This window comes from Aquarana catesbeiana, linkage group LG01, assembly GCF_042186555.1.
Source record: "Aquarana catesbeiana isolate 2022-GZ linkage group LG01, ASM4218655v1, whole genome shotgun sequence".
Lineage (NCBI taxonomy): Eukaryota > Metazoa > Chordata > Amphibia > Anura > Ranidae > Aquarana > Aquarana catesbeiana.
In genome coordinates this window covers 330,394,514-330,416,128 of record NC_133324.1, presented here as the reverse complement: position 1 = coordinate 330,416,128, position 21,615 = coordinate 330,394,514, and the positions used below count along the sequence as shown (strand labels likewise).

General features: G+C 42.5%; 1 protein-coding gene across 1 annotated transcript; it reads left to right on the top strand.

Annotated features, from left to right (window-relative positions):
- Positions 1-316: 316 nt before the first annotated feature.
- LOC141111856 (olfactory receptor 11L1-like) lies at positions 317-1,144 on the top strand. Its single transcript, XM_073604066.1, has one exon. It carries the CDS (start codon positions 317-319, stop codon positions 1,142-1,144), a length of 828 nt encoding a protein of 275 aa, XP_073460167.1.
- Positions 1,145-21,615: the final 20,471 nt, after the last annotated feature.

Below are 21,615 nucleotides of genomic sequence, written 5' to 3'. Positions count from 1 at the left end.
TACATAGTAGCAAAGTGTAATTTCTTCAGTGTTGTCACAAGAAAAGATATAATAAAGTATTTACAAAAATGTGAGGGGCGTACTCACTTTTGTGAGATACTGTATATACGTGAAAAAATAACAATTATTTAATTTTTCTTGCTATATATGTTTTATTTCATTTCCCTTCATTACAGGATCATCATCACAGAAAAGAAACTAAGAATGCAAAATGTACAGTAACCACACTTTAGTAAAACATTTTATTCTCTTAGGCTTCTCCCTTGACAGAAGCACTCAGTTGCTTTTATTTGTCTTTTTTCTGAGTATTTACTCTATGACTTTAATGTCCAACCTGCTCATAATCACCCTGGTGACATTCCAGAGATCACTTCACAAACCAATGTATTTTTTCATTGGAAATTTCTCTTTCCTTGAAATGTGGTACACAACGGTTACTGTCCCCAAGATGCTAACAGGCTTAGGCACGGGAAATAAAACTATCTCCACCAGAGACTGCATTTCCCAGTTCTACTTTCTGTTCTTCCTCGGGGCCACACAACATTTTCTATTGACCATAATGGCCTATGATCGATTCTTGGCCATCTGTTACCCACTACGTTACACCACCCTAATGAGTAGATCTATCTGTGGAAAGCTTGCAGCTATGTCTTGGTTTGCTGGCTGCTTATCCATCTCTCTGCCTGCTGTTATGATGACACAGTTAGTGTTCTGTGGTCCAAGCACAATAGACCATTTCTTCTGTGACTTCAGTCCTCTACTTCAGTTGTCCTGTACAGACACTTGGTTGAATGAGATAATCTTTTCTGCAGTAGCTTGGGCAGTTATTCTTGGATGTTTCACCTTTACATTTATGTCCTATGTTTCTGTGATCATTACTATCTTAAGGATACCATCTTCTCTTGGCCGCCAAAAGGCATTTTCCACTTGTGCATCTCATCTTGCCGTGGTTGGCATATTTTTTGGCACAATTATTTTTATGTATATACGTCCAAAAGCAAAGAATTCTTCCCCAGTTGACAAAGTAGTGTCTGTATTTTATTCTGTTATTGTTCCCCTTCTCAACCCTATGATCTACAGCCTGCGAAACAAAGAAATGAAGAATGCACTGTTCAGAGCTATATCCAAGTTAAAAGGAAAATAACTCATATAATATGCCATATCATGCCATATATCATTTTTCACATGAAAAATTACTTTATTACAACATGATGGAAATACACACTGGTGACTTTTCACCTATTGAACCTTCAGTTTAGAGCATTAATGGTCCTATAGCACAAGGGCCTAAGCAGAACTCCACACAAAGATAAGACAATAAAAATGAATAGCCCGTTAAAAGATCAATTAATAAAATCAGCTTTCACTGCAAATATTCATCTTCCATCCAGAGCTTCCCACAGTATTTTTTCTGCCAAAAGATTTCTTTAATTTTATGGCCAGCATCATTCAAACCTCGTCATGCGAGCTCAGGTCATGGACTTGCCAGAGTAACTGAAAAGTGGATGGAGAAGCAGTGGAGTGATGGGACCATTTCCCTAATATTCTGCCTTCTCCTCTTCTATTGGCTCCTTGTACTGCTTCTCTCTCTCATACTCCAGCCCTGCTGTACAGAGACAGGACAAGGTATTCAGGTACTTACACTGCTTGCATTTTAAAAATGAATGTAATGATGGACGGCACAGTGGTGTAGTGGATAGCACTTTCAGCTAGCAGTATGAAGGGTCACTGGTTCGAATCCCGACTATGACACTACCTGCCTGGAGTTTGCATGTTCTCCCTGTGTCTGCATGGGTTTCCTCCGGGTACTCCGGTTTCCTCCCACATTTCAAAGACATGCTGGTAGGTTAATTGGATCCTGTCTAAATTGGCCCCTAGTATGTATGAATGTGAGTTAGGGACCTTAGATTGTAAGCTCCTTGAGGGTGTAGGGACTGATGTGAATGTATAATGTATATGTAAAGCGCTGCGTAAATTGACGGCGCTATATAAGTACATAAAATAAATAAATAAATAAATGTATTAAAGCAGTTCTTTTTTTATTTAAATGTTTTCTTGTCTGTATTTGAAGGTATAGACAGCCCACTTAATTTCACTATCAATAAGAATCATTGTACAAAACGTGTAAACGTGTTTTCATTTATTTTTAATAAACCTCAATTTTTTATGGAAGATTTGTCTGGAGGTCCTGGCATGTGTTTCACTTTTTGGATTCCATATTGAAGGACAGTGTAGTTTCAAAAACAACTGCATATTGGTAGGTGTATTCTGAAGTACCAAAATGCAAGTATAAATAAGGTAAATTTTTCCAAAAGTAAACATGCTTTGTGCATTCTGGCATATATGGGTCTGGTTTAGTTTTTACATTTACCTATCAGCATATCTATGTAGTCAATTAGGAGGTAAGATAAGGGGGGGGGGGGTCTATTTCAAGGCTCATAGCAAATAAAGGCCCAACATTTTACAACATGATGTATCTATGGTTTTTTCTTAAGGGCACAAAAGCTAATTTCTTTGAGCAAATTCAATTAACACATAAAAAGAGCGAGGCTGGATATACACCTATGTGTTGCATAGGTGTAACACTTTTTTTTAACAACAACCAGTGCACCTTCTCAATGCACTCACATAGCAATGCACTGCAGCTTACAAACGACAACCATCTGTGCATTGTGGTGCGGCGTATTTGTAGGTAGCCTCCTCACATACACTTAACTGTGACAGGACAGTCTTGCTGGCTGGGAGGAGAAGTGGGACTACAATTGTATCATACTTACTTTCCCATGCAGAAATGTCATATTATATTCAGAATGTGTTTGTGTTTTCCTGCTGTTTTGTGAAATCCTTCTGAGGCTGTAACTGTTCTCTGAACTTGTCTCCAGCAGCCATCTTGGAGAAGCCTCATGTTCTGCTTGGTACCAAGTTCTCTCGAGATTTTGTCCACCATTTTCTGTTAGCTTCCATATAAAAGAGGGCCCAGACACCATTTTGAGAGACATGTGTGTGGAATGAGTGAGGGAAACATGCACTGCTTGTGAGGGAAAGCTAGGCCTTACTCAGGGAGAGTGTTCCAGCCTGCAGGGACAGAACAAGGATCCTCAGGAGCTCTGCCTATCAACACTGCTTCTGTGCTTGTGATAGAAGATCATCTGAGACAGTGTATCTTCCTGTTAAATCATCTCTACTGCATCTGTGGAACCTGCTTATGGACACCAGCCAATGGCAAGTAATCAAAATGTGCCTTGTATACCACTGATGTGCCTGAAGAGAGGAATAATAACTACAATGGCAGTTTACTGAGCTGCATTCTGTATTTTTGGTGAATGTACTCTGAATCTGTGCCTTATATGCTAACAAAAGAACTGTTTACTCCACTTTTGTAAACATAATTTTCCACTGCTGTTTAATCGGCAATTAAAGTTACTTCATTTACAATACCATGCAGTGTGTTTCCCTATATTTTACAGCCACGCTAATTCCCTCGCTTACATTTTAGAACCGTCATCCATGGCGTTAGGAGTGGCTAGAGGGTTAACCATGGCACCTTATGGAGCAGCTCTGGCACTGATCCCTAAATTTAATGGCACAAATATCTCCCTGGCAGAATGGGTGGAGAGATTGGACAACTCAGCCCGCGTGTTCCAAATACCATTTGAACGCATTGCAGATTTGGCTATTAATGCACTAGAAGGTGAAGCCCGCCGGGCTGTGATGGTTCTGCCAGAAAAGGACAGAGACACCAGGACAGCTATTGTGGTTCGTCTGGAGAGTTTGTATAGTTAGAGCACCCTTATAGCTGATCTCCGGAGGAGATTATATACCCGGAGCCAGCATGACCAAGAGACTATGGGGTTGATTTACTAAAACTGGGGCGTGCAAAATCTGGTACAGCTCTGCATAGAAACCAATCAGCTTCCAGGTTTTATTGTCAAAGCTTAAATGAACAAGCTGAAGTTAGAAGCTGATTGGCTTCCATACACAGATGCACCAAATGTTGCACTCTCTAGTTTTAGTAAATCAACCCCTATGTCTCAATATGCTGCCAGGACCAGTGTTAGAATGTTATTCCAAATTCATAATTCGGCACTTATAGGTGTTATATTACATTTATGGCAAGCTTGCAAAACATATTTGGTTTTATGATTAATCATAATAAATAGAGTATGTGTAAATGACCTTGATCAATTGATTTGACATGATTCTTCATCTAAAGCTGAGCATTGCTGGATTTTTCTGGTGTAGCCAATTTAAGTATGACATTTAAGGTTTCTTGGTATAGAATGTCACGAGAAGACAAAAATAGGCACGTGTCAACGTAGCTAAAAGAATATACATTGTGGATTATATCCTGTTAAGTTAGTTTGTAGTTCCAGTCATATTAATAAGTACTAGTATATAGTTACTTAAAGTGGAGTTCCACCCAAAAGTGGAACTTCCACTCATCAGATTCCTCCCCCCTCTGGTGACACAGTTGGCACCTTTCAGGGGGGAGGGGGGTACAGATACCTGTATATTACAGGTATCTGTACTCACTTCCGGCATAGATAGCCGCAGAATCTGCGGTTATTTACGCCACTTCCTGCTCCCTCCCCGCTGCCTGCTGGGAAACACACGGGTCCCAGAGGCAGCAGGGACCATCCGTATTGCGCTGCGCGACTCGCGCATGCGCAGTAGGGAACCGGGAAGTGAAGCCGCATGGCTTCACTTCCTGATTCCCTTACCGAAGATGGAGACTATCAATGCTATTCATCCGGAAGCCCCTCTGAGATACAAGAATATTAGATATTAATAATATTCTTCAACCAGTTTCTCTTCGGTGTCCAGTCCTCTTCATTAAAGAGAGCCTTAAGAGATAGAGTGAGGGCTGATGACACAGTAAAGTTTGCTGTTATCCTGCAAAAGGCCATTGAGAGAGAACAGGAAGAGCTGAAACACGAACAAGCTATTGCCAGAAGCCAGGTTACCTGCATTCATGGAGTCAGGTGGCCATTAGAGCTCAAGGAAGTGACTGCTCCATGCCCCTCAACAAAGCCCCTCAACAAACCCAGCTGTTGTGTTGTCCTCAATAGAAAGAATTGTAAAGGACCTAGCTGATTCCATGACCTCCCTCAAACAGGAAATGCCAGCTACTCGGTGCGGGTATATCCAACCTAGAGCTACACGCAGCCCACTCTGGAGAGACCCGGATACAGATCGCAGGTGCTGGCAGTGCGGACGGTTAGGCCACATTTCCAGGAACTGTGTGGGAAAGAGAGCAAAGATTGCCCAACAGCATCCTTTAAACTAGAGGTTCCCGTGGCAGAGGGGCAACTCATGGGATGCGTTTCTTCACAACCCCAACAAGATCCTATGATGATATCTACATGCCCAGTTGTAACTGTGACTTTCAATGGCCAGCCGGCCAGCTGTTTGGTAGACACTGGATCAGAGGTCACTGCCATGGCATCTCACTTCTACCATCACCATTTTGGCAACACCCCAACTCAAGATCCTTTCTGGCTAAATCTAAAAGCTGCAAATAACCTGCCTATTGCTGTAGTAGTGGTCACCTGGATGTCCCTAAAAGTCTATGGGCAGACCCTCACCCAGGTTGGGGTGGTGGTGAACCGTGATGTTTCCTTCCCAGATATTCCAGTGGTATTGGGCATGAACGCCCTGAAGGAACTGCACTTAAAGTGGTGTTCCACCCAAAAAAAAAAAATACATGAATGTGCATAAAAAAAATAAAAAAAAACTAGGGGGTCCCACGTAGTCTGCCTCTTTCAGTGCCTGGGCTGGTGACATCACTTCCCCTCGGCACAGGAAGGGCTCAGCTCTACTTCCTCCCCCTTGTCAATCATCTGGGACCCATTACAGGTCCCAGATGACTGAGCGGCCAATCATGGCACGCAGCACCGCTCGCGCATGCGCAGTGGGTGCCCGGCTGTGAAGCCACAGCCCGGTGCCCACAGTTGCAATGCCGGCGCAGCTGAACGGAGGGGGAAATGAGGGCTTCGATCCCCCGCATCGCTGAACCCTGGGACAGGTAAGTGTCCAATTAAAAGTCAGCAGCTGCAGTATTTGTAGCTGCTGACTTTTAATTTTTTTGTTTTTTTATTTGGAACTCCTCTTTAACCTGCCTTCTTCAGGAGCCTTCTACACAGGGGTCTAAATGGCCAGAAACCCAGCTACAGAATTCAGACATCAAATCACAAATATACAGAGAAAGTTGGGGTCATCCGCCTTCCCGCACGCCAGCGGATTACTATACAACCCCATCAAGAGCTGGTATGCCCCCTTCCTGTTGTGGCTAGAAGTCACATAGAAGGAGCCACTGTGATGGTAGAACCACAACGCAATCTAGAAATAAAAGTTGAATGGTTAATAGCCAGGACTGTTGTCCAGCGGGGACAGGTATTTGTGCAACTTGTTAACCTGGGGTCTGCTGCTCTCCATGTACCCACTGACTTGGCTATTGCAGATGTGTATACAGTACCTAGAAACGGCATCACTGATCCTTGCCCTGGAGTGGAAGCTGCATGTGCTTGTTTGCAATCTGCTCTGCCTGATTCCGAGGACTCTTATATTTTGCAATTATTAGTACAACTCGCACTTCCAGTTCAAAATATGACTCCTGATCAATTAACTAAAATACAGCAGTTGTTTCACAAACATATCATTGCATTCTCTCTGGGCCTGGATGACTATGGCTGTACTACTGCTTTGGATCATCCAATCCACACTGGTGATGCTGCTCCCATCCGTAAAAGGTATCGTAATATACCCCCTGCCCTTTGTCAGGAAGTTAAAGACTTACTACAAGGAATGCTACAAGGGGGGGGGGGGGGATAGGAGAGAGTTGCCATCCTTGGGCTGCTCCCATAGTTCTTATCCAAAAGAAAGATGGAAATTTACGTCAAGATGCTTACCCACTGTCACAGGTCGAAGAATCCCTAATGGCCTTAGGCCAGGCTCATTATATTTCTACTCTAGACATGGCCAGCGGATACTGTAAAGGAAGACGACCGTGAAAAAACAGCTTTTATTACCCCTCTGGGACTGTACGTGTTCAATCGTATGCCTTTTGGCCTAACCAATGCCCCCAGCACTTCCCAAAGGCTAATGGAACATTGCTTGGGAGACTTGAACTTTGACTCCGTTCTGATTTACTTGGATGACATCATCATCTTTTTCAAAATGTTTGAGGACCATTTGAAGCATTTGGACCAAGTCCTCTCTCGGCTAGCTCAATATGGACTTAAGCTTAAACCAGAAAAATGCCATCTTATGAAGACCAAAATCCACTATTTGGGGCATGTGGTTGAGACAAAGGGGGTGTCTCCAGATCCAGATAAGATTCAGGCTGTGCAGGCTTGGACCACTCCAAAAACGGTGACGGAGCTTCGCTCCTCCTTGGGGCTTCTGGGTAATTACCGCAGATTCATTCCGATTTTTGCTAGTGTTGCGGCCCCACTCACCCACTCAATGTGTGGTCAACCTGCCCATAAAAAGGGAAAATCTTCCCCAAGTATTAATGAGAGTTGGGGGCCAGCACAGAGTGAAGCGTTTAAGACCCTCAAGGCAAAGTCGACTTCTGCACCAATAATAGCTTACGCTGACTACCGTAAACCCTTCCGGGTGTACACCGATGGCAGTCTCCAAGGCTGGGGGGTTGTACTTGCTCAGGAGCAAGATGGGACTGAGCGAGTGATAGCATACGCTAGTCGCAGCATTGCAGCCTACAGAATGTAATCCAGCCAACTACAGCTCTTTTAAACTTTGGAGCAACGTTGGGTGGCCCGGCTTGCCCAGTTCAGCTATACTATTCACTACAAGTCAGGGCGCTCCAATGGCAATGCTGACACCCTCTCAAGATTTCCGCTTGACCAGCCTCAGGAGGATAGAGATCAACAGCATGAAGAGTATGGGTTTGTCTCCTCTAGAGTCAACCTACGAGAGCAACGAGCATTCTTTTTAAGTTTCTAATTTCTTCTTCTTTTTTTAAGATTTTTTTCTTACATCCTGTAATCAGGATAGTTCATTGTCGCCATAGTGACACTGTACTACTCGGGGGGGGTCAGGGATTTTTTTTCTTTTTACACAGTGGTCACAGGTTTGCGTCGCTGCACGCCCCACGGGGTGTGGCAACTAACATTCGCCAGCGCACCATGGATCCTCAAATATCGGCCGAAGATTTTTTTGCAGAAAGATCACATCACAAAGGACTAAGTGGAACAATTCGGAGCCACGCAGGACCCCTTTGTCAGGCATGTACGTGTACATTGCTGTGTCTTGGGGATGCTGCTCGCCAGCAGTTGATGTACTGTTGGCAGGTGGCAAATAGTTAATTTACGTTTTCATTTAATTTTATTGCTATCACAAGGGGGCTAACAAACCCCCTATGTAATAGCATTGGGCAGGTGACGGGTACCATTTATGGAGATATCAGAGGTCCTGCCCTCTGTTCCAATGGATCAAACACAGAAGTGTGCTTGATCCCCTTTATACACGACTTTTTAGCTAACAACTGTGAACCTGGAACACTTCCAGGTTCACACTCAGCAGAGGAGATTGGGCGCTGTCGTTCCCTGATCTCCTCCCACTCAACATTCTGAAGCGGTTTCTATTCGTGTAAATAAAGTTTTTTATAAAGACCTGTTGATCCTGGTACTTTTTGCTTTCTCTCTGAGGCATTTTTAAAAGAGTTACCAGCAGCTGTCAGTTCTGCAGGGTGGTGGTCTCCCTGTGTTTTTATACAATCTAATACAGTCAATGCCAATGCTGGTTGATTGACATTTGCTCTGATTATTAAGCAGCTGAGACAAGGATTTCCTGCAATTGTGACTGCATCTTTTTTTGTTTTGTCAGCTTGGTACTGTAAAATACAGCTAGTGAAAAAAATAATGTGTCTATTTTCAGGATCAACAGGTAATACAACAGGGGGACTCATTAAAAAAAAACACTTCTGTGTTTATGCTAGTGACAGATTGCATCATATATGCCATATTCTTTATTTGTGCCCTTTAGTTACACATTAACCCCTTTACTGGCATGTACATCACCAGAAAACTGCTCACAGAATGCCTGTTCTGTAACCCTTACGTACAACACAGTCTCAGAGTCAATGGGTTTGATTTGCTAAAGGCAAATAAACTATGTACTTTGCAAAGGAAGTTGCAATTTTCGAAAAAAATAATCCTCAGAACAGTGAATGCATTTTTTTTCTTTCCACTTGCACATTATTTGGTATTCTTTGCAAAGTAATACGTTGCTGTATTTATTAAGGTCTGGGAAAAATTCCCAACCTATTTGCCGTAGTAAATTATCCCCTGTAACAGTGGTCTCTAAACTGTGGCCCATGGGCTGAAAGAGGTCCTTTGCTTGCCTGTATGCAGCCCTTGGGGTTTGTTCCTCCCACAGACAACAATAATGTGGCTCATACCTTCAACTGTTACCAATGATGGGGCATTTATGTACACACAGAAAGCATGCACCAGCAACTCAGTTTTGCTGGCGACCAGTTGTCATCCTACACACACGATTAGATCAGTTCTACTTGGTGAGTCTATAAGGCCCCTTTCACACTGGGGCGGTGGGGGCGTCGGCGGTACAACAGCGCTATTTTTAGCGCTGCTGTACCGTCGTTCTTGCAGCGGTATTTGGCCGCTAGTGGTGCGGTTTTAACCCCCGCTGGCGGCCGAAAAAAGGGTTAAAATCCCTCGTACAGCGCGGCTATAGCCGCGGTATTGCCGCGGTATAGCCGCGCTGTCCCATTGATTTCAACGGGCAGGAGCGGTTTAGGAGCGGTGAATACACCGCTCCTTCACCGCTCCAAAGAAGCGGTTTGCAGGACCACCGTCCTGCCAGCGCACCACCTCAGTGTGAAAGCCCTCGGGCTTTCACACTGAACAAACAGCGGAGGCTGTTTAGGGCTCGGTTTGCAGGCGGTATTTTTAGCGCAATACCGCCTGCAAACCGCCACAGTGTGAAAGGGGTCTCAGAGTTAAGAGAAATTGTTTCACTGAAAAAAGCTTTGTCCAGGAGTGTGACACAATAACCTCTAGATTAGTAGCATGCAAATATAACTCCAGGGGTGTTAACAGAGCAATAGCCACAGCTGCAGACAGGGACAGATCCACATTATTAAAATACAAATCCCATAAAAACGGTAAATCTGATGGCCAAGATATTCTTACTTTTGTTACCACCTATTCAGGAGAATTTAATCTAATTAAGGATATCAGTAAAAAACATCTACCTGTCTTGTCCACCAGTTGTGATCTCTCTCCATTTCTAAAGCAAGTGTGTAGATTTTCCAGCCGTCGAGCTAAAACTTTGGGAGGAATGTTATCACCTAGCTTGTTTTTGTCCAAAGGTGTGGAGAGGACATGGTTAAGTGCCAATGGATCATATGCCTGTGGCACAAACACATGTTGTTTCTGCCACAAACATACCAAAAAATCGAAGTTAGTACAATCTTGTGCAACAGGGAAGGAGTTTTTTCTGCGGGACTACATAAACTGTGGTTCCTCCAACATAGTTTATGCTATAGAGTGTACTTTGTGCAGTCTGCAGTATGGGCTGTACGATCAGATCTCTCAGGACATGGGTGAGAGAACACTTTCATGGAGCTTCATATCAGAATGATAAGGGTTTATTGAATGTATCTAAACATTTAAATATGTGCATCATGGTAATATGTCCTTCTTCACTTTTTATGGCCTAGAGAGAGTAAAAAATCCACCTAGACGGGGAGACACCCACCGCAAGCTATTAAGCCTCGTACACACGATCGGATTTTCGGCAGGGAATTGTGTGATGACAGACTGTTTGCCTAAAATCTGACCGTTAGTACGCTCCATCAGACAATTGTTGTCCAACTTTCCTCCAACAAATGTTGGATGGCAGGCTAGTAAATTTTCGGCGGACAATGGTCTGTTGTCAGATTTTCGTCTCATCTGTACACAAAATTATGGATGGCCTCAAAAACAATTTTAGTGACGAGATAAAATCAAGTAAAGATTGTACCATCATCCAGAAATTCTTTTGAAATAGGGGGTTGGGAGCCTGGTTCTTACCAAAAAGCTAGGGGGTAATTGGACTATCAAGGTACAGTACAGTGAGGTAAATCCACATATATGAACAATCATGTAAAAAAGTATACAAAGCTTTATTAATACAAAATATGTAACAAAATTGACAACAATTTATTAAAAATAGGTGACGGTTATATATTTATCACCAAGATAATGCTCCCCTGATGGGGAGAAATCACAGTGGGATAGCTGGTCATGGACAATGTTTCTACTAGTTTTGCGGACTCAGCCGCTTCATCAGGAAAATATCTGCGATTTAATTAATGCACAATCAAAAACAGTGCATTTAATCACATCCAGAAAAAAGACATTGTTTCAAAAGATATATGAATTAGGCAATATACAGTTGTTATAAAGGGATGGACCGCTTACCTAAATCCCAATGTGCAGGAGACACAAAGCGTCACCAGTAGGGGTCTCCCACGGCGACCGAGTGTGTGTACACAAGTCCATCACACAAAAGTCCAAAGTACAAACACGCATGCTCGGAAGCAAGGACGTGCCGGAAGCGGACGGTCTTGTAAACTAGCGTTCGTAATGGAGAATTAACATTTGTGACGCGGCAAATTATGAAATCTCGAAATGCAGCGCACATTCTCTTCTTCTTTAATGGGATAATAATGAAGCTGCTTTGCTGGTTATACTGATGGAGTTCTGCCAAACGTATTTACAAAGGCTTTATTTTTCTAGTGATATCAAGAATAATATTTTTATGCTTGTTTTTTTTTGGCCAAGTTACCACAACACTATTATCCCGTAGTTTTTAATATCAAAGATACAACTTTGTTGGTGTCCCTTGTTAATTTTACATTGTATTTTTGAAAAAGTACTGGCCTACTCCCAAACTGCCATTTGAAGTAAAACACATAGCCAGGAATTATTCTACCCATTTTTTTTTTATTGTGCATTAAAAAAAGAAAACAAATAAAATTAGACATGCTATCTGCCAATAGAACTTAACCAAAAAGTGCATTCTATGCATCCAAAAATATATAAAATAAAACAAATCAAATCATTATTCAAACAAAAAAGAAAATAATAATTAATAAGTGTGGAAGGGGTGAATGTCCCCAGACCAGCAGCCTTGTTGGGGGTCTTGGGGCTGGTATTGCCATTGACCGCCATGCTGCTGTGGTGGATGGGGTTGCTGTAGTGGGTGGGTTGGCTGCGGAGGTTGTGTATGTGGGCCCACAAAATCACACAGGTGGGTGGTGGCATAGATCTCACCCATCGCCCCCCCTGGTGAGGAGCTGCAGGATGAGCTCCTCGCACCTTCTCCTCTGGTCACCGGGCCATCCCTCTTAACCTATTGCTGTCACCATGCCAAATCCCTCGCACTCATCTGGGTCAGTACGGATGGCAGTAGTGGCCTGGCTGAGGAAGGCAGCTATGGCCTCGTCCAGATTCCTACTCTTCCTGGCCCTTTTAGCAGGAGAGCATAGGGGAGGGATTTGGGACTCCGTCTGGCTGCTGGCCACAGGCTCTTCCTGACTGACACTTTCCTGTGTATGAAAATGGGACATAATTAGCATCTTTTTTAGAGTTTGGTCATCAATCACACACAATTTTGATCTCCTCACTGTTGCAAATTGAATGTGGACAAATAGAAAAGACTATCATTCTGACCTCAGCATTTTTTATTCTTGTACAAATCATTTTTGGTCACTACTGTCTATTGATATGGAAACCACTTTGTTAAGGCAGAAATATTTTAACAATAACATCTAGTTATCATCATTGTATTTTTGTATACAAATATGTTCAACAATGCTATACTTGGGTCAAGCTGGGCTCCTCCACATCTTCATCCTGTGCAGCAGGACCTGTGTGGACCTCTGGAGCTGTGGCCTCAGCAGATGTCGAAGGGAGCGTAGACAGCAATGGCCTGGGTTCTATCTGGTCCGACAAAAACCGCAGGCTGTTGTAATACCACAGCCTGGGGACATATATGTCATCTGCTGATGCTCCAGATCTCTGTGAGTCCATGACCTTGTTGAGCTCCCTTTTAAAAGTACTCCTCAGGTTTGATATTTTTGTCTTGACATAGTTGATGTCTGCCCTGGGGTACACTGGCTTCACCAACTCAAGCAGTTTCTCCAACGCTGCCTTCCTTGAGATTTTATTCCAGTAGTCTCGACTCTTGACCTTCCAGAGACAGGGCAGCTCCCGCTACAGGTCAATGAATTGGGGCAAAAAATCAGGACCAGTAAATTTATCTGTTATGATAAATGATATGATGCCTACAAGACAGAACACAAGACAAAACATAATGTCTGGCTTAACTCATAAGCTGCTCCCAATCTAGGCCTCAATCTAAGCAGAATAGGCCACTAACCACCAATGCCCCAATTTCCAATTGTCCCTTCGTTTTCTGGCTCCTTTTGTGAGTTGGGGATGGCGATCGTTCGTCCTCCACTCCAAGATCATTCCTACAGTCATTCCATCGACCGTGCGTTATGGCTTTATATACACTGCGCATGCGTGAAACTCCACTCTCAGTGCGTCATGGCGCTGGGGCGTGACCATCTCTTCTGCATGCGACACACGGCGCAACATTCGGTAGGGGCAACATGGCGGATTCGGCAAATTCCAGGCAGCCCCGCGGTGGTGGAGCTCCTAGGAGGCATAAAGCAACCCCCATGAGCAAGGATGAGATGGTGGAGACTACGCCTGCAAGCTGCACAGTTATGAAAGGCTCAACAGCCGAAAGGACAGCATTTTGGAGAAGGTCATCGCCGTTTTGCAGAGTGATTTTTTGGTGGAATGATCAAAGGACCAAATCAGAAAACGATGGTCTGATCTCAAGCACCGTGAGCAAGACCAGATAGGGTATATACATCAGATCATAAAAAAAAGTAAGTAAGATTTGTATCTAACCAATATGTATATGTGTAAATTAGCTGTCTTTATATGTTCTTCCTCCAAGTAGCTCTAGAGAATTATATATAAGTTTATCTAAAATCTTTGTATGACTTGGTATTCGAAAGATGAAGGTAAATATAAAGCAGATATGAACATGACCAAATCTTATTTGGTCATGTTTTTGGACATTTCTTTATTTTTGTAACAAATTTTTTAATCTCCTTTCAACAGGGAGGCACCAGCCAAGCCACCACAACGCACGAAGGGAGGCTACCCTCACTTGGGCCCCAACAGGGGAGGCAACAAGGGCATCTTCCCCCAAAAAAGTAAGTGACAACTTAAAACACACTTATTTAGCCACCGACAGGGGTGCTTTTAGGTGGGCCAAAGGCCATGGGCTTAGGTCAGAACTTAAGGGGTAAAGAACACTTTCTGGTTGCTGCCTGCCTCAACAGTGCCCATTAATGCATCTTTGCCAGTGTAGACATGGGTAGAGGAGAGGCCCCGGGGATCACAGTCACACAGAGTCACGCCTGCTAAGATGATCATCATATATCCCCTTTCCCATAGGAGACAAGAGGGGTGGGGGGCAACTGCTGTTGGCACTTGTCCAGTGTTTGCCATCTGTAAAATGACATCACCATCCCTTTTCTTTGCATTTTTCACAGGAAAACAACCAGAGTGCAGCATGGTGGAGTCAACAAGTCAGGAGCAAACATTGACATCAGACCAAGTGCAAGGTTGGTCAACTAATGTAGCAAAATGGATGCTAGAAAAAGATGGGACTTGGGGTGGCTTAATGAATGGTGTACTGTTTCTTTTTAGATGAAAGAGAGTGTGGTGTGCTCACCCAGGATGTTGTTTGGGAAGCATGGGATCTGACTCCTGGACCCAGGACAGATGTACAATACTCTGACGCAAGTCACACTTAGGGCCAAAGCGAAGAAAGAGGAAGAAATTATTCGGCAGCCATTTGTTTGTGCAAGTAAGTATTGTTGGACTCTTGTTTGGACATCAAAACACTCAACATGTATACACATTTGAAGCCAAACACCAACTCCACACATTAGCAAAGTATGTAGTGCATTAACATTAGCATGGAGAAGGAAGAGGTGGAAGGAGCTGGCAGTGTTGCTAGGTATCCGAGTTTTGTAGACCCAGGCACCAGGGCCAAGATTAAAGAGTAGTTGCAGTGCGTACATTCCTAGTAGTGTAGGTGTCTGAAGGGCAAGCAGGCTGCAAGCAACAATAGACTGGGTAGGTAAGTATTTACTGAATTTGACCATAACTCACTATGTAGGGCCTCAGCCACTTGACCATCGTTACCTTAATACTTTTTACTTTTCTTACTAGGTCATGATCTTCCACAATGCACTATTGGCCGATATGTTGCATTGTTTGAACATACTGGAGAAAAACAAGGAGGCTGCCACTGCTTTACAGCGAAGAATCAGAGATTTTGTGGACATGCTTGCCAAATTTTAATTTCCTCTTGCCTGTTTTAAAGTTTTTTATTCCATTTGTTGGCTCCTGTTTACCCTTTTCTGATTTAACATGTTTTTCAGACTTGGAAATGTGAAAGTTTAGGGACAGAACTCAGTGTTTCTCCACTCCAGTCTTCTAGGTGCACCATCAGGTCATGTTTTCTGTATTTTCCTCAGTCAAAAAATGACTGTGTGAATTACTAACAGTGAACTTGACAACATCACCTCTGCCAAATTCTACAAGTATAGAAAACATGACCTGGGTTTGCATCTTGAGGAGGAGAGTTGGGAAACACTGCCCTAACTAATGTGAATTGTAATTTTTCAGCATTTTTAAGAATATAAAACCCCAAATTTGAAGGTGCTCACAAATTGTGCCTTAACATTCTTATTACCCTTATGATCCCATGCCTAAAATGTGTGGATTTCCATACATCTAGTTTGCCAAAAGCCACAAAACACACAGTGTGTCAACATGTGCTATCTACCGTCACTGGGTATCAATGGACGCATTTTGGGGGTGCAACCCTTTTGCTCATAACTATAGAAGCTCAGAGGAAGGGGTTGCACCTCCGAAACATGTCCATTTATACCCCGTGATTGGAGCTAGCACATGTTGACACACTGTGTGTTTTGTGGGTTTAGGAAAAAAGTTGTTTGTAATTACACACATTTGCGGTATGGGATCATAAGGGTAATCTAGTTGTAATATGTGTACGTGGCTTCAAATTCTAGCTTTTAAAGGGGTGAGATCACCCCATATGAGGAAGGCAACATCCACACAGTCTTGGGATACTAATGTCTCATTTGGCCTGCACTTTACCAAAATCAAACTTTGTAATTTCCTGAGTTTGGGATGTTTATCTGATGTTTTTAAACATGCCTGTTTAGCCCCAAAAAAGGGGAAATAATGCAAAAATAATGCAAAACATACATGTTATACACTAAGATGTTGTTTTTTTTTTAAAACCTTAAAACGCACATGTGAATGTGCTTTGAGTAAATAGTTTTTTACTAAACAATGTGTGGCTTATTATTTAAAAGCTCAATAGCAGTGTATTTGTTAAGTAGTTGCATTTATAGTGACAATGTGCTCTTAAAATGTGGCCAACTCCTCATTTTTAGTCCTTCAAAAAATTATAAGAGTTGAAAAGGCATAATGTTTTTGAACTTCATGCATTAGATCCATTAAGAACAAAAATTTTGTGTGTGTGTGTGTGTAGCAGACCCACAGCACACCATAATAGTTAGCTGAAGAAGATATTGTCACCTCATGTAGCAAATAAGGTACATTTGCACTATTGGAGCAAGTGGCCACAATAAAGCCCATTTGTGAACATATTAGACCGATAAGAAACACAGACAACAGTAGTTCAAATGAAATATGAGTTTATGATCTCGAAATTATATTAGGCATAATCAGCTACAATTTGCTGCCAAGCCACTGCTCCTATACCCACAAAACAATCAAGGTATTTCTGACGTACAGCTCTAGCAATTTGTGAGGGCAATCCAGCATGGGCATTTTCAAGAGCCGTCAGCACACCCACAGACGGCCAAGCTGCAGCCTCTTCAGCTGGGCCTGCCACTGCAGGGTCCACGTCACTTGACAGTGAGGCAAGGTAGCTAGTCGCATTCCTCCTTAAAAAATGATGTAAACAGTCTGGCGCTCTGTTGGCCAACAATCGGATCGTGTGTACGAGGCTTTAGAGAGAGAAGTTTGGTGGATTTTTAACCTAAAAACGAGAATGCCGACAGGAATTAATTTTAGATATGATGTTGATGTATTTTTACGTTAATAAACACATCTAATAGGTTGGATGCGTAATTTTCTCATCTATATTCATATACCCTAATTTTCCCTCAATAGTTCTCACTATGAATCAGTTCTTTTCCTAAAACCTTAGTTTTGACCCACAAATGTTTTTTTTTATTCAGATTTATTAAATCACAGAATTCATGTATGTATGATGATTATTATCATTGTTTTTTCATGTTTATTGTGTCAATGTATAAATGCATTTTAAATCTATGCAAAAAAAGGTTTTTACCTTCAGAGAGTCTCTATACAATGGTGATTCTCATCTACAGCTAATTGCATTGATTAATGAATGGGAGTGGTTCGAGTTTCTTTTTGTATATATGTTGGTGCTGGTTATGTGGGTAACTGTGCTGTGAACAAGGCTCTTCACCGAAACATGTTAACAGTTACTCTGTACTTGGTAATTATCGAATAAAGAATCTGGATGGATTCCAGAGTGCAGGTTTCCATATATTCATATTCCGATGGGGCATTTTTCCTCCCACTGATGGGGCACTAAATTTCACACTGATGGGGCACCATTCCTCCCACGGACACCCATGATAGGGCACCATTCCTCCCACTGACACCAATGATAGGGCACCATTCCTCCCACTGACACCAATGATAGGGTACAATTCCTCCCACTGACACCAATGATAGGGCACCATTCCTCCCACTGACACCAATGATGGGGCATTATTCCTCCTCCTACTGACCAGAGGCGCTATATAATTTTTTTACTCCCACTGACCACCAAACCTGAGACAAAGGGGGTTATTTACTAAAGGCAAATCCACTTTGCACTGCAAGTGCAAAGTGCACTTTGAAGTGCAGTTGCTGTAGATCCGAGGGGGACATGCAAGAATAATAAAAAAACAGCATTTTAGCTTGCACATGATTGGATAATAAAATCAGCAGAGCTTCCCCTCATTTCAGATCTACCCCTCAGATTTCAAGTGACTGTACTTCCAAGTGCACTTTGCACTTGTAGTTTGCACTTGTAGTGCAAAGTTAATTTGCCTTTCGTAAATAACCCCCATTGTCTACTTCCTCTCACACTGGGGCATTTTCTACTCCAAATGGTTACAGTCCAGATCTCCTAAAGTCTAATGGACAGTAAACCGACCCTTTGTTCAGAAAGTTTTGAGACCCCTGCCCTATAAAATCACTTCATAAGTACATGTTCAAGTTACAGCCATCTGGTGCCCAGGACTGCCTACAGTTTTTAATAATTGTGATTGGTGGCCAACAAGCCACCAGTCACATATATTCATAAAATTTACATCACCCCCCTCTATGCTGCTGTAGTAATTCTCTGGGAATATAAACAAAAAAGCAGTGGCCAGTGAGTGTCTGTAGTAGCATGGAGCACCTTTATGAATGGATGTGATCACATGTGTTTACAGATCTCCTGCAAAGAAAGGCATTGTTTACAAGGGCGGCACTCTCTACCGACCATCTGAAAAGCGACTACCACAAAGGGAAGTAGAACAGTAGCTGCCAGGCATTCAGGAGGCAATACTGCCATCTCCTGAATGCCTATTTTTTTTATTGAAATAAAGTTTCAGTCAAATGGGGATTTTGCCTAGAAATACCATGCCGCGAGTCATGTTTAACAGTGACACTGTCTGCTCCCGTGACCTGCTGTATAACTTTTAAGCATTTTGGCTGTGGCAATACGCACTGCCCTTCCTCCCCCAGCCGCCATTGCACAGTAGGTGGGTGGAGAAAAGTGGCTCAACAAAGCCTTCAGAACTGCTCATTCATGGCAAGGTCACAGTGTTGAAAATAAGGCTTGGAGACACCACAAAATTACTTTTATGTTTTAAATTTGTGGTGCTAATGCTGCATACTCATGATCAGAAATTCATCAGTTTCTCCCCCTTCTATTTAAATGTCTTCTTTTTTTAAAGCATCATAAAAAGTACATGTAGTTTGATCACTAAGCTTTGCTCTGTGCCTGGACGGTTCACTGAATTATTCAACATGGTTGTCTCCACAGTGAGGTTATTATTACATTGTGGACATTATTCTAGACAATGACAACAAAAGGCTTATTTTCACCAGTGTATGGTAAAAAGCTGTAAAGGCGCTCCATACACTGGTGAAAATTAGCCTTCCTTTGATCATCAGCTCCACACATTTTTAAAATCCACATGGTAAACATTTCTATCAGCTGTTGCCGATAAAGATGATCTGTGCATCCAGCACAGAAATACAGAAATTATGTGGGCGCTATATCCTCCAAGAAGAGAAAAAATATTCCACTGGCATATAGACAGTCTGTAAAGGTGCTTAACCCAAATGTGAATTTTAAGCTTATCAGATCCAATTACGGCAAACTGCATCAGAGAGGTAGGTCAGTCTGTCTGTACTTATGGTAAATTTATGGAGAAAGCAGCTACCAATGACTTTATAGGCTGTCTCCTATCCACAGATCTCTTTGGCTTGTGTCCTGTGCATCGCCTTTCAATATTATTAGAGAGATCATGGGAGACACTCAGTGAACTGCCACTGTAATCTTCACAAGTGGCTGTTTCCCTTGTACCCAAAACCCTCGACTTGGATGGAATGGATGGAAAACCTGCATATAGTGTAAACATGTTTCAATATTTATTTAAACAAAAACGAATACAAAATTTTTAAAATAAATCACTGGTATGATAAAGCAAACTTGATGCTATTGCAAACAGGTTATGTAGTGATGTCGCACACAAAACTCAGCAGTACATTTTGCTGTATTGTACATCATGTGGGCACTTGTGTGTGGATGTTGATATGCAACTTAAAGTGGAATTACATCTCTGCAAAAAAAAAAAAAAAAAAGCAAATGGACCCCAGGAGCGTTCTCATAATTTGCTAGTATGAAAAGTATATTAGCACATTATGGCAGACTTACCAGACTAGTGACCCCTCCAGCGCTGCCCTGTCAGTGCTCCTGTTGGTCACAAACTTCACTGAGTATCCCTTACAGGTTCCGACTCTTTGACTGCTTGGTTGGCTGGGGCTGCGATGGCATCACTCCCATGCATGCATATAGAGCCATGTAAGTTGAGCTGCGAATGTGCGGCTCAGTACACAAACGTTGCAAGGCATGGAGAAGGGTTTAAGGGTCTCCTCTGCCATAAAAATCCCAGGCTGAACTGAGTGATCATATGACCGCTAATCACTCAGTTGTCGGTCAACTCTGAATAGAAAATGGTGACTGTCAGTCACCGCTGTCTGCTCTGCCCCTCCAGCACTCACTGGAGCATTGGGCTGGAGAGGAGGCTAGAGCAGCTGGCTTTGAGCACTGAGAGCAAGAGCCAGCTGTCAATCACGCAGCTGGCTGGGTCCTGGGTCAGAGGAGAGCGCAAGTAAGTGCACTCCTGTGAACCACAAGAGAAGTATGGCCCAAAACTCTTTGGCCATACTTCTCTTTTAATATACACACTAATTGAAGCGTTACTAAACCCAGGTCTGCATTCACTTTGGTCTCCCACACTACACAGAACATGGAAATACAATTATTTTTGTAAATATAAACTGCTAAATACCTTTTCTCATCAGCAGTATATAGCAGTCTTGTGACTTCTATCAGTGACGGGTAAAGCTTGTAGGAGGAGCTTTCATTCTACTCTGACTGTCCTATGAGAAAGTCCCTCCTCCCCACCCCTAGATGAAAGAAAAGAAAAAATGCCCGTGAAGACTCATGGTACTGTATGTATGACATAATTTTGGCCTAGGCCAGAAACGAGGAAGCAAGAAATGTAAAAAAAAAAAAAAAACATTAAAAGAAACAGGACATTAGTAATGTTCTTATATAAGAGCAGGGATTTTTTAGGTGCCAATAATTCAAGTCAAAATCAAGATTTAGATCTCTCAAAGGTAATTTTCGGGCGCTGACCTCTATACAGTTGTGCTCATAAGTTGTGCTCATACCCTGGCAGAATATATGATTTCTTGGCCATTTTTCAGAGAATATGAATGATAACACAAAAACATTTCTTTCACTCAGGGTTAGTGTTTGGTTGAAGCCATTTATTATCAATCAACTGTGTTTACTCTTTTTACATCAGAATCACAACAGAAACCACCCAAATGACCCTGATCAAAAGTTTACATACCCCAGTAAAGCCCCATGTATTTTGTGGTACCGTCTTTTGTGGCATTTGTGGATGAGGCTCTTTATCTTCTCAGATGGTAAAGTTGTCCATTCATCCTGGCAAAAAGCCTCCAGTTCCTGTAAATTCTTGGGCTGTCTTGCATGAACTGCATGTTTGAGATCTCTCTCAATGATATCGAGGTCAGGAGACTGAGATGGTCACTCCAGAACCTTCACTTTATTCTGCTGTAGCCAATGACAGGTCGACTTGGCCTTGTAACCAAAAAACTGCGAGATGATCACATA

Excerpts from the sequence above, each read along its gene's own strand:
- LOC141111856 (XM_073604066.1), top strand. The coding sequence starts at position 317 with ATGACTTTAATGTCCAACCTGCTCATAATCACCCTGGTGACATTCCAG.